The following is a 16,876-nucleotide window of genomic DNA, read 5'->3' as shown; positions in this document are numbered from 1 at the left end:
GTGCTCTTCACAGATGAAAGCAGGTTCACACTGAGCACATGTGACAGACGTGACAGAGTCTGGAGACGCCGTGGAGAACGTTCTGCTGCCTGCAACATCCTCCAGCATGACCGGTTTGGCATTGGGTCAGTAATGGTGTGGGGTGGCATTTCTTTGGAGGGCCGCACAGCCCTCCATGTGCTCGCCAGAGGTAGCCTGACTGCCATTAGGTACCGAGATGAGATCCTCAGACCCCTTGTGAGACCATATGCTGGTGCGGTTGGCCCTGGGTTCCTCCTAATGCAAGACAATGCTAGACCTCATGTGGCTGGAGTGTGTCAGCAGTTCCTGCAAGACGAAGGCATTGATGCTATGGACTGGCCCGCCCGTTCCCCAGACCTGAATCCAATTGAGCACATCTGGGACATCATGTCTCGCTCTATCCACCAACGTCACGTTGCACCACAGACTGTCCAGGAGTTGGCAGATGCTTTAGTCCAGGTCTGGGGGGAGATCCCTCAGGAGACCGTCCGCCACCTCATCAGGAGCATGCACAGGCGTTGTAGGGAGGTCATACAGGCACGTGGAGGCCACACACACTACTGAGCCTCATTCTGACTTGTTTTAAGGACATTACATCAAAGTTGGATCAGCCTGCAGTGTGTTTTTCCACTTTAATTTTCAGTGTGACTCCAAATCCAGACCTCCATGGGTTAAAAAATTTGATTTCCATTTTTTTATTTTTGTGTGATTTTGTTGTCAGCACATTCAACTATGTAAAGAACAAAGTATTTCAGAAGAATATTTAATTAACTCAGATCTAGGATGTGTTACTTTTGTGTTCCCTTTATTTTTTGGAGCAGTGTATATGTACAGGGCGAGAGAGGGGGGAATAGATTGTTAGCTCTGTGGCAGAGATTTAGATTGGGTATACAGTGCTTGTTCTGGGCTGTTGGATTGTCAGCTCTGTAGGTTGCAGGGTGCGCGGCCCCTTTAAGGCTCAGTGAGTGGGCGCTGACTGCTGTAAGGGGCGGGGTTACACGGTTCTCTTTTGTGATGACATCATGCTTTCTGGGCGGTCCCGCCCGCGCTGTCTCTAGGTAACGGGGGGCGGGGCTGCGCTTCGCTGTGCTCTAGTTTCGGGCGGTGGTAGCTCCGGTACCGGCAGTGAACGCCCCGTGTGTCCGCTGCGGATTTCCGTCCGTAGGGCCCAGTGTACTGGGAGCCTGAGGTAAGAGCCGCCATGTTACACCGGGAGCGAGCGGCGGGGAGTCTCGGTCCCTGTTGTAATCATCACCCGGTTCCCCTGAGTGTGGATAGATAATACCCCGTGTGTAATCACCCGGTACCCCGGGGTATGGATGGATAATACCCCGTGTGTAATCACCCGGTACCCCGGGGTATGGATAGCTAATACCCCGTGTGTAATCACCCGGTACCCCGGGGTATGGATGGATAATACCCCGTGTGTAATCACCCGGTACCCCGGGGTATGGATAGCTAATACCCCGTGTGTAATCACCCGGTACCCCGGGGTATGGATAGCTAATACCCTGTCCCTCTGTATAATCACCCGGTACCCTGGGGTATGGATGGATAATACCCTGTGTGTAATCACCCGGTACCCCGGAGTATGGATAGCTAATGCTCAGTCCCTGTGTATAATCACCCGGTACCCCGGAGTATGGATAGCTAATACCCTGTCCCTGTGTATAATCACCCGGTAACCCGGAGTATGGATAGCTAATACCCTGTCCCTGTGTATAATCACCCGGTAACCCGGAGTATGGATAGCTAATACCCTGTCCCTGTGTATAATTACCCGGTACCCCGGAGTATGGATAGCTAATACCCTGTCCCTGTGTATAATCACCCGGTACTCCGGAGTATGGATAGCTAATACCCTGTCCCTGTGTATAATCACCCGGTACTCCGGAGTATGGATAGCTAATACCCTGTCCCTGTGTATAATCACCCGGTACTCCGGAGTATGGATGGATGGATAATACCCTGCGTGTAATCACCCTGCTGAGCTGTGTATCTAATCATGTCCTGGGGGTTCTCCTATTAAGAGACACAAGATGGCAGGACCCTGAGCCTCCAGCAGGGGGTGCATTGTCTGCGCTCTCTGACCTCCACCTGGTGCAGGACCCTGAGCCTCCAGCAGGGGGTGCATTGTCTGCGCTCTCTGACCTCCACCTGGTGCAGGACCCTGAGCCTCCGGCAGGGGGTGCATTGTCTGCGCTCTCTGACCTCCACCTGGTGCAGGACCCTGAGCCTCCAGCAGGGGGTGCATTGTCTGCGCTCTCTGACCTCCACCTGGTGCAGGACCCTGAGCCTCCAGCAGGGGGTGCACTGTCTGCGCTCTCTGACCTCCACTTGGTGCAGGACCCTGAGCCTCCAGCAGGGGGTGCATTGTCTGCGCTCTCTGACCTCCACCTGGTGCAGGATCCTGAGCCTCCAGCAGGGGGTGCACTGTCTGTGCTCTCTGACCTCCACCTGGTGCAGGACCCTGAGCCTCCAGCAGGGGGTGCACCGTCCTCGCTCTCTGACCTCCACCTGGTGCAGGACCCTGAGCCTCCAGCAGGGGGTGCACTGTCCTCGCTCTCTGACCTCCGACTGGTGCAGGACCCTGAGCCTCCAGCAGGGGGTGCACTGTCCTCGCTCTCTGACCTCCGACTGGTGCAGGACCCTGAGCCTCCAGCAGGGGGTGCATTGTCTGCGCTCTCTGACCTCCACTTGGTGCAGGACCCTGAGCCTCCAGCAGGGGGTGCATTGTCTGCGCTCTCTGACCTCCACTTGGTGCAGGACCCTGAGCCTCCAGCAGGGGGTGCATTGTCTGCGCTCTCTGACCTCCACCTGGTGCAGGACCCTGAGCCTCCAGCAGGGGGTGCATTGTCTGCGCTCTCTGACCTCCACCTGGTGCAGGACCCTGAGCCTCCAGCAGGGGGTGCACTGTCCTCGCTCTCTGACCTCCGACTGGTGCAGGACCCTGAGCCTCTAGCAGGGGGTGCACTGTCTGCGCTCTCTGACCTCCACCTGGTGCAGGACACTGAGCCTCTAGCAGGGGGTGCATTGTCTGCGCTCTCTGACCTCCACCTGGTGCAGGACTCGGAGCCTCCAACAGGGGGTGCGTTGTCCTCCGCCTGGTGCATGAACCTGAGCCTCCAGCAGGGGGTGCACTGTCTGCGCTTGCTGATCTCCGCTTGGTACAGGACCCTGAGCCTCCAGCAGGACCCCGAGCCTCCAGCAGGGGGTGCACTGTCTGCGCTCGCTGACCTCCACTTGGTGCAGGATCCTGAGCCTCCAGCAGGACCCCGAGCCTCCAGCAGGGGGTGCACTGTCAGCGCTCGCTGACCTCCACTTGTTGCAGGATCCTGAGTCTCCAGCAGGGGGTGCACTGTCCACGCTTGCTGACCTCCACTTGTTGGAGGATCCTGAGCCTCCAGCAGGGGGTGCACTGTCCACGCTCGCTGACCTCCACTTGTTGCAGGATTCTGAGTCTCCAGCAGGGGGTGCACTGTCCACGCTCGCTGACCTCCACTTGTTGCAGGACCCAGAGCCTCCAGCAGGGGGTGCACTGTCCTCGCTCGCTGACCTCCACTTGTTGCAGGATCCTGAGCCTCCAGCAGGGGGTGCACGGTCCACGCTCGCTGACCTCCATAATCTATTTAACATGTCAATGGCACAATCGATAAGAAAGCTCAGACCCTCCTGTAATGGACACAACGCAGGACTGGGGTGAGGTGTGCGCCCCGCCCAGTACTGGGGTGAGGTGTGTGCCCTTCACTTGGTAACGCTCTTCCTCTTGTCTTCGCAGGGCTTGGACCTCACGCGCGGGATGTACGCGGACGGCGTGGACAATGACTCGGAGCTCTTCCCCGATGAGGACGGTCTGACCCTCGGGCAGCGAGACGTCCACCATGAATCCGACCTGGACAGCGCCATCGAGAGCACCCATAGTTCTGAAGCCTCTGATGAATGTCGGGGGGATGGCAAGGATCTGGGGGGGCACTACCTTCCTGGAGACCAGTAAGTGAATGGTGTCCAGTGCAGGGGTGGGAATGACCGGGGGACGAGGAGTCTGCAGCCGGATCAGCACCTAGGTTTCTGTGACTTCTTGCTCTTTCACACACTTGGGTGGGGGGACACCACCAAATCTGGGGTTATACACAATTGTGGTAGTCTGACGGTTTCCACTATCTCCAGGACCCTCCTCAATCCCTCGTCCTCGTCGGACTTCTCCACGGCCTCGCTGATCAGCAGTGAGGAGCAGTTTGAGGACTACGGTGAAGGTGATGACATTGATTACACCCCAAGCAGCCCCTGCCCTGATGATGAGAGCAGGACCAACGCCTTCTCAGACCTGGGCTCCTCTGTCTCCTCCAGGTAGACCTTCCTCAATTGGGTAGGTTCTGGTTTTCCAGTCTCCACCCATATAACCCTGTGACTCATATTTCCATCTAGTGCCGGACAGACGCCACGTAAGATGAGGCACATGTACAACAGTGAGCTGCTGGACATGTACTGCACCCAGTGCTCCAAGAAGATCACCCTCCTCAACGACCTGGAGGCCCGGCTCAAGAACCTCAAAGCCAGCAGGTGACACTTGTGTGGGGCCAGGTCCTGTAAGATGGGGCCAAAGCAGTCTAAAAGATTACTTGTAATATGTAATATATAGGCCCCCCACCCCCAGGTGCTGATCATAACACATCAGAGACCCCATCCCAGGGCACCAGCCTTGGGGCCATACCATGTAGAGGAATAGAGCGGGGTGACCTTGGGGCCATACCATGTAGAGGGGAAGAGCAGTGTGACCTTGGGGCCATACCATGTAGAGGAGCAGAGTGGGATGACCTTGGGGCCATACTATGGATAGGAGCAGAGTGGGGTGACCTTGGGGCCATACTATGGATAGGAGCAGAGTGGGGTGACCTTGGGGCCATACTATGGATAGGAGCAGAGTGGGGTGACCTTGGGGCCATACTATGGATAGGAGCAGAGTGGGGTGACCTTGGGACCATACCATGTAGAGGAGAAGAGTGGGGTGACCTTGGGGCCATACTATGTATAGGAGCAGAGTGGGGTGACCTTGGGGCCATACCATGTAGAGAAGAGCGGTGTGAAGTGGTATGTAGCTCACCTGAGGTGGTGCCAGTCTCCATGGTACATGCCAGTTGATGGCTTGTTTGGTCTGGGTGCAGTCACCCCCTAGGCCAGGCCCTTTGCTGTGCGGTCATGGATTTTATATCATTTTTCTTTTTCTGCAGCCCCAACAGGAAGATCTCCAGCACAGCGTTTGGAAGGTAAGTTTACAGGGTGGCCCCGCGGGAGTACTGGGGGCAGGGTGGGGTTGTGGTGCGCAGCGGTAACGTGGAGGCGCTGTTTTGCAGGCAGCTGATGAACACCAGTAACCTGAGCAGCAGTAATGGCAGCACCGAGGACTTGTTCCGGGACAGCATTGACTCCTGCGACAATGACATCACAGACAAGGTGAGGGGTGCCCTCGGGTGGCCTGGCAGCTGCCCTCTACTGGTGGGCTCGGCTGATTCCTGTCTCCTCACAGGTCAGTTTCCTGGAGAAGAAGGTGACCGAACTGGAGAATGACAACCTGACAAATGGAGATGTGAAGAGCAAGCTGAAGATGGAGAACACACAGCTTGTGCTGAGGTGAGGGGCGCCACCCGTGTATATACACGCTCCCCCACAAGCCCCCCCCCCCCTGGAGGCGCCATCCATGTGGGCGGGCAGTGACCACGTTCTGTGTCTGCAGGGTCCATGAGCTGGAGGAGATGCTGAAGGACCAGGAGATGAGGTCGGAGCAGATCCTGGAGGAGGAGCTGAAGCGTCACCGGGAGACCTACAGCCGCCTGGAGAAGGAGAAGGGCGCTGAGCTGGAGTTGCTGACTGCCAGGTAGTCAGGAGGCTGGGTGTCGGCTCCAGGGCCCCCGGCAATATCATGGGAACGGATGATGGGAGTCCTTCTCCACCAGTTGATGGTGTCTGATTTTTCAGGGTCCAGGAGCTTGAGGAGGAGAACGAAGATTTACTGACATCCATAACCCGGCTGAAGTCACACACCGAGAGGATGGATGAGGTGAGGACATGCGTGTGAGAAGTGTCCACATACACTACCCACTGTATGCATCACATGTGCACAGAATGTCTGTGTGCCGTGTAGTATGTGACATCTGCACCAAACGTTACGTGTGCCCCGCGTGTGCTCTGGCTCTACCCATGACACCAGCTTGTGTCTGGTCTCATTATGAAGGCGGTATAGCAGGTGCAAACTCTTACTTCTAATTGATTTGGCACCAATACAAAGATGAGAATCGCATGAATTGCGATAACATCCGCATGTGACGCCTGCGCCGCGCATTGTGTGTGCTCCGCGTGTGATGTGTAGATTGTATGTCCTCAGGAGCGGCAGCGGATGGCGGATTCGCTGGAGGACACCAGTCTGCGGCTCAGAGATGAGATGGATTTGTACAAGAAAATGATGGACAAACTGCGACAAAACCGTCAGAAGTTCCAGCAGGAGCGGGAGGCCACGCAGGAGGTGCGTGTGACCACCGGGGGCGCTGCTGCCTCCACCTCCTCCCCGTGCTCATCCCTCTTCTCTTCCAGCTCATTGAAGATTTACGGAAGGAGCTGGAACATCTGCAGATTTACCGTCTGGACTGCGAGCTCTCGGGGCGGGGACGCGGCTTCTCCTCCGGACTCCACGAGTTTAACACCAAAACCCGGGATTCGGAGCTGGAGCAGGAAATCAGGCGCCTCAAACAGGTAAGAGTAGTCCCTGCAGGGAAGAGCACAGCTCTGGAGGTGACTGGAGTATAAAATAATATCGTTTATAAGGCTGAATACAGACATCTGTCCATCCAGTTCGGCCTGTTGGGCTCCAATTCACACCTCCGCAATTTTGTTTCACATTTTGCGGAACGGAATTGCAGACCCATTCATTTCTATGGGGCCGATGTGCTGCCCAGATACAGAAATGCGGATCTGCACTTCCGTTCCCGAAAAAAATAGAATAGGTCCTATTCACCATCACCACCTCCTCAGGCAGAGAGCTCCATAGTCTCACTGCTCTTACCGTAAAGAGTCCATAGTCTCACTGCTCTTACAGTAAAGAGTCCATAGTCTCACTGCTCTTACAGTAAAGAGTCCATAGTCTCACTGCTCTTACAGTAAAGAGTCCATAGTCTCACTGCTCTTACAGTAAAGAGTCCATAGTCTCACTGCTCTTACAGTAAAGAGTCCATAGTCTCACTGCTCTTACAGTATAGAGTCCATAGTCTCACTGCTCTTACAGTAAAGAGTCCATAGTCTCACTGCTCTTACAGTATAGAGTCCATAGTCTCACTGCTCTTACAGTATAGAGTCCATAGTCTCACTGCTCTTACAGTAAAGAGCCCATAGTCTCACTGCTCTTACAGTAAAGAGCCCATAGTCTCACTGCTCTTACAGTATAGAGTCCATAGTCTCACTGCTCTTACTGTATAGAGTCCATAGTCTCACTGCTCTTACAGTAAAGAGTCCATAGTCTCACTGCTCTTACAGTAAAGAGTCCATAGTCTCACTGCTCTTACAGTATAGAGTCCATAGTCTCACTGCTCTTACAGTAGAGAGTCCATAGTCTCACTGCTCTTACAGTAGAGAGTCCATAGTCTCACTGCTCTTACAGTATAGAGTCCATAGTCTCACTGCTCTTACAGTATAGAGTCCATAGTCTCACTGCTCTTACAGTATATAGTCTCATAGTCTCACTGCTCTTACAGTATAGAGTCCATAGTCTCACTGCTCTTACAGTATATAATCCATAGTCTCACTGCTCTTACAGTATATAGTCCCATAGTCTCACTGCTCTTACAGTATAGAGTCCATAGTCTCACTGCTCTTACAGTATAGAGTCCATAGTCTCACTGCTCTTACAGTAAAGAGTCCATAGTCTCACTGCTCTTACAGTATAGAGTCCATAGTCTCACTGCTCTTACTGTATAGAGTCCATAGTCTCACTGCTCTTACAGTAAAGAGTCCATAGTCTCACTGCTCTTACAGTAGAGAGTCCATAGTCTCACTGCTCTTACAGTAGAGAGTCCATAGTCTCACTGCTCTTACAGTATAGAGTCCATAGTCTCACTGCTCTTACAGTATAGAGTCCATAGTCTCACTGCTCTTACAGTATATAGTCTCATAGTCTCACTGCTCTTACAGTATATAGTCCCATAGTCTCACTGCCCTTACAGTATAGAGTCCATAGTCTCACTGCCCTTACAGTATAGAGTCCATAGTCTTACTGCTCTTACAGTATAGAGTCCATAGTCTCACTGCTCTTACAGTACAGAGTCCATAGTCTCACTGCTCTTACAGTAGAGAGTCCATAGTCTCACTGCTCTTACAGTATAGAGTCCATAATCTCACTGCTCTTACAGTATAGAGTCCATAGTCTCACTGCTCTTACAGTAAAGAGTCCATAGTCTCACTGCTCTTACAGTATAGAGTCCATAGTCTCACTGCTCTTACAGTAAAGAGTCCATAGTCTCACTGCTCTTACAGTATAGAGTCCATAGTCTCACTGCTCTTACAGTACAGAGTCCATAGTCTCACTGCTCTTACAGTACAGAGTCCATAATCTCACTGCTCTTACAGTACAGAGTCCATAGTCTCACTGCTCTTACAGTATAGAGTCCATAGTCTCACTGCTCTTACAGTACAGAGTCCATAGTCTCACTGCTCTTACAGCATAGAGTCCATAGTCTCACTGCTCTTACATTATAGAGTCCATAGTCTCACTGCTCTTACAGTATAGAGTCCATAGTCTCACTGCTCTTACAGTATAGAGTCCATAGTCTCACTGCTCTTACAGTAAAGAGTCCATAGTCTCACTGCTCTTACAGTAAAGAGTCCATAGTCTCACTGCTCTTACCGTAAAGAGTCCATAGTCTCACTGCTCTTACAGTATAGAGTCCATAGTCTCACTGCTCTTACAGTATAGAGTCCATAGTCTCACTGCTCTTACAGTATAGAGTCCATAGTCTCACTGCTCTTACAGTATAGAGTCCATAGTCTCACTGCTCTTACAGTATAGAGTCCATAGTCTCACTGCTCTTACAGTATAGAGTCCATAGTCTCACTGCTCTTACAGTATAGAGTACATAGTCTCACTGCTCTTACAGTACAGAGTCCATAGTCTCACTGCTCTTACAGTAAAGAGTCCACTCAGTCTGACCGCTCTTACAGTAAAGAGTCCACTCAGTCTGACCGCTGTTACCGCAAGGCTGGGTTCACACGGGCGTTGCGGGTGACATGTGGGAACAGATGCGGGTGCGTTGTGGGAAAATGCGCGTTTTCTTCCCCCATCAGTGTAAACCATTTTAATGTGTTTTGCACGCACGTGAGAAAAATCTGCATGTTTGGTACCCGAACCCGGACTTCACAGAAGTTCAGGTTTGGGTTCGGTGTTGTGTAGATTTTATTATTTCCCCTTTATAACATGGTTATAAGGGAAAATAATCGCATTCTTAATACAGAATGCTTAGTAAAATAGGGATGGAGGGGTTAAAAAAATAATTTAACTCTCCTCGTCCACTTGTTCGCGCAGCCCGGCTTCTCTTCTGTCTTCATCTGTGAGGAAAAAAACCTGTGGTGACGTCACTGTGCTCATCACATGGTCCATCACATGATCCATCACTATGTGATGAGCGCAGTGACGTCACCACAGGTCCTTTTCCTCCTGGACAACAAAGAAGACAGAAGAGATGCCGGCTGCGCGAACAAGTGGATTAAGGTGAGTTAAAAAAAAAAAATTTTTTTTTTTTTTAACCCCTCCAGTCATATTGTACTAAGCAGTCTGTATTCAGAATGCTATTATTATCCTTTGTAACCATGTTATAAGGGAAAATGATACAGATCGGGTCCCCATTTTGATCGTCACCTAGCAACCGTGCGTGAAAATCGCACCGCATTCGCACTTGCTTGTGATTTTCACGCAGCCCCATTCACTTCTATGGGGCCTGCGTTGCGTGAAAAACACGTGAAAATCGCAGCATGCTCTATATTGTGCAACGCACACGTGATGTGTGAAAATCACTGCTCATGTGCACAGCCCCATAGAATGAATGGGTCCGGATTCAGTGCGGGTGCAATGCGTTCACGGAAAACGCGCCCATGTGAAAGAGGCCTAAAGAGTCCACACAGTCTGACCGCTCTTACCGTAAAAAGTCCACATGATGCTGAACTGTGAATGTGACGGTAGTGTTGTCCTCCATTGACATCCAGAGCTGCGCTCATAGTTCAGCATTAGCATGTCGCATTCCCGCTCTTCGTCTCCTCCAGGACAACCAGAAACTCCGGGACCAGAACGACGACCTGAGTGGGCAGATCCTGAGCCTCAGTCTGTACGAAGCCAAGAATCTCTTCTCCACCCAAACCAAGGCTCAGTCCCTGGCTGCAGAGATCGACACGGCCTCCAAGGATGAGGTGAGAGCAGCTGCAGGGTATTCACAAGGTACCACACATGGTCCACAAAACTGCCACCAATTGCGCAGTACCGTCTCCAGGACGCTGAGCTCTCACCTTAAGGATCAGGCAGAGAGATTCTACAGCACTCTGCCCAATCTTTAAGGTGAAATTTCAGGAAGCCATTTTGAATCTCTCTGACAGACCATGGAGGCCCATGTGGACGTACGGTCAAAGCCGCTCCATCTGTCTCATCTCTATGATCAGTGCTCTGTCCTCTCTATCCCCTCCCCGCTCTGTCCTCTATGATCGTGCTCTGTCCTCTCCCCTCTATGGTCAGTACTCCGTCCTCTCTATCCCTTCTCCGCTCTCATCTCTATGATCAGTGCTCTGTCCTCTCTATCCCCTCCCCGCTCTGTCCTCTATGATAAGTGCTCTGTCCTCTCTATCCCCTCCCCGCTCTGTCCTCTATGATCAGCGCTCTGTCCTCTGTATCGCTCCCGCTCTCCTCTCTATGATCAGTGCATCCTCCTCTCTATCCCCTCCCCGCTCTCCCCTCTATGATCGGCGCTCTGTCCTCTGTATTGCTCCCGCTCTCCTCTCTATGATCAGTGCATCCTCCTCTCTATCCCTTCTCCGCTCTCATCTCTATGATCAGCGCTCTGTCCTCTCTATCCCCTCCCCGCTCTCCTCTCTATGATCAGTGCTTCCTCCTCTCTATCCCTTCTCCGCTCTCATCTCTATGATCAGTGCTTCCTTCTCTCTATTGATCCTCCTCTCTATGATCAGTGCATCCTCCTCTCTATCCCTTCTCCGCTCTCATCTCTATGATCATGCTCTGTCCTCTCTATCCCCTCCCCGCTCTCCCCTCTATGATCAGTACTCCGTCCTCTCTATCCCTTCTCCGCTCTCATCTCTATGATCATGCTCTGTCCTCTCTATCCCCTCCCCGCTCTCCCCTCTATGATCAGTACTCCGTCCTCTCTATCCCTTCTCCGCTCTCATCTCTGATCGTGCTCTGTCCTCTCTATCCCCTCCCCGCTCTCCCCTCTATGGTCAGCGCTCTGTCCTCTCTATCGCTCCTCCTTTCTATGATCAGTGCTCTGTCCTCTCTATCCCCTCCCCGCTCTGTCCTCTATGATCAGCTCTCTGTCCTCTGTATAGCTCTCGCTCTCCTCTCTATGATCAGTGCTTCCTTCTCTCTATCCCTTCTCCGCTCTCATCTCTATGATCGTGCTCTGTCCTCTCTATCCCCTCCCCGCTCTCCCCTCTATGATCAGTGCTCTGTCCTCTCTATCCCCTCCCCGCTCTGTCCTCTATGATCAGTGCTCTGTCCTCTCTATCCCCTCCCCGCTCTGTCCTCTATGATCAGCTCTCTGTCCTCTGTATTGCTCCCGCTCTCCTCTCTATGATCAGTGCTTCCTTCTCTCTATCCCTTCTCCGCTCTCATCTCTATGATCGTGCTCTGTCCTCTCTATCCCCTCCCCGCTCTCATCTATGATCGTGCTCTGTCCCCTCTATCCCCTCCCCGCTCTCATCTATGATCAGCTCTCTGTCCTCTCTATCCCCTCCCCGCTCTGTCCTCTATGATCAGCTCTCTGTCCTCTGTATCGCTCCCGCTCTCCTCTCTATGATCAGTGCTTCCTTCTCTCTATCCCCTCCCCGCTCTGTCCTCTATGATCGTGCTCTGTCCTCTCTATCCCCTCCCCGCTCTGTCCTCTATGATCAGTGCTCTGTCCTCTCTATCCCCTCCCCGCTCTCCCCTCTATGGTCAGCGCTCTGTCCTCTCTATCGCTCCTCCTTTCTATGATCAGTGCTCTGTCCTCTCTATCCCCTCCCCGCTCTGTCCTCTATGATCAGTGCTCTGTCCTCTCTATCCCCTCCCCGCTCTGTCCTCTATGATCAGCGCTCTGTCCTCTGTATCGCTCCCGCTCTCCTCTCTATGATCAGTGCTTCCTTCTCTCTATCCCTTCTCCGCTCTCATCTCTATGATCAGTGCTCTGTCCTCTCTATCCCCTCCCCGCTCTGTCCTCTATGATCAGCGCTCTGTCCTCTCTATCCCCTCCCCGCTCTGTCCTCTATGATCAGTGCTCTGTCCTCTCTATCCCCTCCCCGCTCTGTCCTCTATGATCAGCGCTCTGTCCTCTGTATCGCTCCCGCTCTCCTCTCTATGATCAGTGCTTCCTTCTCTCTATCCCTTCTCCGCTCTCATCTCTATGATCATGCTCTGTCCTCTCTATCCCCTCCCCGCTCTGTCCTCTATGATCGTGCTCTGTCCTCTCCCCTCTATGGTCAGTACTCCGTCCTCTCTATCCCTTCTCCGCTCTCATCTCTATGATCAGTGCTCTGTCCTCTCTATCCCCTCCCCGCTCTCCCCTCTATGATCAGTGCTCTGTCCTCTCTATCCCCTCCCCGCTCTGTCCTCTATGATCAGCTCTCTGTCCTCTGTATCGCTCCCGCTCTCCTCTCTATGATCAGTGTTTCCTTCTCTCTATCCCTTCTCCGCTCTCATCTCTATGATCGTGCTCTGTCCTCTCTATCCCCTCCCCGCTCTGTCCTCTATGATCGTGCTCTGTCCTCTCCCCTCTATGGTCAGTACTCCGTCCTCTCTATCCCTTCTCCGCTCTCATCTCTATGATCGTGCTCTGTCCTCTCTATCCCCTCCCCGCTCTGTCCTCTATGATCGTGCTCTGTCCTCTCTATCCCCTCCCCGCTCTGTCCTCTATGATCGTGCTCTGTCCTCTCCCCTCTATGATCAGTACTCCGTCCTCTCTATCCCTTCTCCGCTGTCATCTCTGATCGTGCTCTGTCCTCTCTATCCCCTCCCCGCTCTCCCCTCTATGATCAGTACTCCGTCCTCTCTATCCCTTCTCCGCTCTCATCTCTGATCGTGCTCTGTCCTCTCTATCCCCTCCCCGCTCTCCCCTCTATGGTCAGCGCTCTGTCCTCTCTATCGCTCCTCCTTTCTATGATCAGTGCTCTGTCCTCTCTATCCCCTCCCCGCTCTCATCTATGATCGTGCTCTGTCCCCTCTATCCCCTCCCCGCTCTCATCTATGATCAGCTCTCTGTCCTCTCTATCCCCTCCCCGCTCTGTCCTCTATGATCAGCTCTCTGTCCTCTGTATCGCTCCCGCTCTCCTCTCTATGATCAGTGCTTCCTTCTCTCTATCCCCTCCCCGCTCTGTCCTCTATGATCGTGCTCTGTCCTCTCTATCCCCTCCCCGCTCTGTCCTCTATGATCAGTGCTCTGTCCTCTCTATCCCTTCTCCGCTCTCATCTCTGATCGTGCTCTGTCCTCTCTATCCCCTCCCCGCTCTCCCCTCTATGGTCAGCGCTCTGTCCTCTCTATCGCTCCTCCTTTCTATGATCAGTGCTCTGTCCTCTCTATCCCCTCCCCGCTCTGTCCTCTATGATCAGTGCTCTGTCCTCTCTATCCCCTCCCCGCTCTGTCCTCTATGATCAGCGCTCTGTCCTCTGTATCGCTCCCGCTCTCCTCTCTATGATCAGTGCTTCCTTCTCTCTATCCCTTCTCCGCTCTCATCTCTATGATCAGTGCTCTGTCCTCTCTATCCCCTCCCCGCTCTCCCCTCTATGATCAGTACTCCGTCCTCTCTATCCCTTCTCCGCTCTCATCTCTGATCGTGCTCTGTCCTCTCTATCCCCTCCCCGCTCTCCCCTCTATGGTCAGCGCTCTGTCCTCTCTATCGCTCCTCCTTTCTATGATCAGCGCTCTGTCCTCTCTATCCCCTCCCCGCTCTGTCCTCTATGATCAGTGCTCTGTCCTCTCTATCCCCTCCCCGCTCTGTCCTCTATGATCAGCGCTCTGTCCTCTGTATCGCTCCCGCTCTCCTCTCTATGATCAGTGCTTCCTTCTCTCTATCCCTTCTCCGCTCTCATCTCTATGATCAGTGCTCTGTCCTCTCTATCCCCTCCCCGCTCTGTCCTCTATGATCAGTGCTCTGTCCTCTCTATCCCCTCCCCGCTCTGTCCTCTATGATCAGCTCTCTGTCCTCTGTATCGCTCCCGCTCTCCTCTCTATGATCAGTGCTTCCTTCTCTCTATCCCTTCTCCGCTCTCATCTCTATGATCATGCTCTGTCCTCTCTATCCCCTCCCCGCTCTGTCCTCTATGATCGTGCTCTGTCCTCTCCCCTCTATGGTCAGTACTCCGTCCTCTCTATCCCTTCTCCGCTCTCATCTCTATGATCAGTGCTCTGTCCTCTCTATCCCCTCCCCGCTCTGTCCTCTATGATCAGTGCTCTGTCCTCTCTATCCCCTCCCCGCTCTGTCCTCTATGATCAGTACTCCGTCCTCTCTATCCCCTCCCCGCTCTGTCCTCTATGATCGTGCTCTGTCCTCTCTATCCCCTCCCCGCTCTCCCCTCTATGGTCAGTACTCCGTCCTCTCTATCCCTTCTCCGCTCTCATCTCTATGATCGTGCTCTGTCCTCTCTATCCCCTCCCCGCTCTCCCCTCTATGGTCAGCGCTCTGTCCTCTCTATCGCTCCTCCTTTCTATGATCAGTGCTCCGTCCTCTCTATACCTCCCGCTCTCCTCTATGGTCAGTGTAGGAAGCTGAAGGTTTGCTGTTCCTTCTACAGCCGGGATAACCCTTGACCCCTGAGATGTAGCATTAACCTGTTACTGTCCACCATTAGGCATCTTAAAGCCAACCCTTTCACTGTCCTATGCCACCAGGGATGCTGTAATTAACCCCTTTTCTGCCCCAGACCAGAGATATTGTAAATTACCCTCTGCCTTGACCACATGGAATAGTGGAATGAAGCCCCTTGCTGTCCTAGACCACCGGGGATGCAGACATTCAGTGCTGCCTGGTCCATCCTCTATACATTAATAGGAGGAGCCGATCCTCCGAGACCAGCAGCGCCAATTCTTTTTCCCTGTGTTTCCGGATTTCCAGTCTGGCCGGTTTTCTAACGTTGATGGAGTTGGCGGCAGCCCGTGGTGGGTTGGACGCGCCGCACATCTCTCGGGCGGACATCAATTTTCCCTTGATGTGCACTTCTCAGCTCTGAGGGCTTTGAGGGAACCCTGCTAGGACAGCCATCTTTGTAGCATCTTCAGTAATGATGGTAGAAGTAGTAGTTGTGATTCTGGTGGTAGTAGTGATGGTGATTTTAATTTTTCCTGTATTCCCCCCTATTAGCTGATGGAGGCCTTAAAGGAGCAGGAGGAGATTAACCTTCGCCTCCGCCAATACATGGATAAGATCATTCTGGCCATCCTGGACCACAACCCGTCCATCCTGGAGATCAAGCAGTGATTGCCTCCTTCCTCTGGACTTTTCATCTTGAAGATTCCTTAAGACTTGACGCTGCTCTGGCAGAACTGGATCTAACTGGAAACTGTGAGCGCAGCTCTGCAGGACTGGAGAGTGCGGCTGGATCAGGACCCTTCTGCTTCCCTGGTCATGATGGACTTGTCTGCCGCTACTGACCACCAGTGCTGAAGTGATACAAGATGGCTGCAGCGGGGTGGGGGCCCACAAGATACCAGTCACGTCCATTGCTGCTCGGCCTAAAATACGTGACCCTAAGGTGTAAGTGGAAATGTCTTCTGAGACTTTCAGCCGCCTGCACGTTGTGGTGGTGACTCACATGTACTATTGGGTGGATGGGCTCCTTTAAGGGTGGTCTCAGAAGCCTCTGGGGCGCTCTTTCTGGTATCACGTGTGTCGTAGGGTCTCTCCCCGGGGTGCACTACCTGTGGTCACTACTAGAGCCTCCAGGGGGCAGTATGCTGTAGAGGCTGATTGTCTGTACACCGCCGGATGTCATGTATGATGACGGGGCGCACACGGCTCACCCCAGGACTCTTTCTTCCTTGCACAGATATCGTATGTTTCCAATGTGAACTGCGACTTAATTTATTTTTTTAATTAATGATCTGAAGAAAATTTGTGAAAAATTAAGAATTGTAAAAATGTAAGAGGCTGAGCAGAAATGCGGCCGAGTTTGGTGGCCTCCACGCACGTAAATAAATCACATGATCATCATCATCACCACCGCGCCTCTATCAACCAGTGAAGTAGTCTTAAAGGGAAACTCCAGTCACTGCTGCCCCCTACTGGTAATAGGACTGGGGCTCTTCCCCTTATGTCATGATTGGTGGCAGGATGAGAGCCAATATGACTGCCACCGTAACATCCACATGTGTTGTCACCCAGCTTTCCCAGGAGCAGATCTGCTCGCTGACATCGGGTACACAGACTGGTCGGTGGGGGGGGCCAGTCCAGCGCCTCTAACGCTGCCCATACAGTAATGGCCGACCACTATTCTTTCTACACGTGGGGAAAGTATCATAGTGGTGCGAGCCGGTAAGTCACCTCAGAGTGGGGAAGGCTGGAGGCCACTGCCGGCATGGGTGGAAGGTGCCTTTTATCTGCCTAGCTCTGTCACCAGTCTCCCTCGGGTCCC

At 53.0% G+C, this 16,876-nt stretch overlaps 1 protein-coding gene across 1 annotated transcript; it reads left to right on the top strand.

The window, feature by feature from the left end:
- Window positions 1-1,064: 1,064 nt before the first annotated feature.
- RAB11FIP4 (RAB11 family interacting protein 4) lies at window positions 1,065-16,455 on the top strand. The gene is made up of 13 exons (XM_040435323.1): window positions 1,065-1,210; window positions 3,800-4,011; window positions 4,189-4,368; window positions 4,447-4,581; window positions 5,250-5,285; window positions 5,373-5,472; window positions 5,546-5,649; window positions 5,753-5,893; window positions 5,995-6,076; window positions 6,401-6,538; window positions 6,607-6,765; window positions 10,318-10,461; window positions 15,607-16,455. The coding sequence occupies exons 2-13, from the start codon at window positions 3,821-3,823 to the stop codon at window positions 15,721-15,723; spliced, it is 1,527 nt and encodes a 508-aa protein (XP_040291257.1). The 5' UTR covers window positions 1,065-1,210; window positions 3,800-3,820; the 3' UTR covers window positions 15,724-16,455.
- The last annotated feature ends 421 nt before the right edge of the window (window positions 16,456-16,876 follow it).

This window comes from Bufo bufo, chromosome 6, assembly GCF_905171765.1.
Source record: "Bufo bufo chromosome 6, aBufBuf1.1, whole genome shotgun sequence".
NCBI lineage: Eukaryota > Metazoa > Chordata > Amphibia > Anura > Bufonidae > Bufo > Bufo bufo.
Note: the sequence above shows the minus strand (reverse complement) of the source record. Positions and strands in the feature narration are given on the sequence as shown.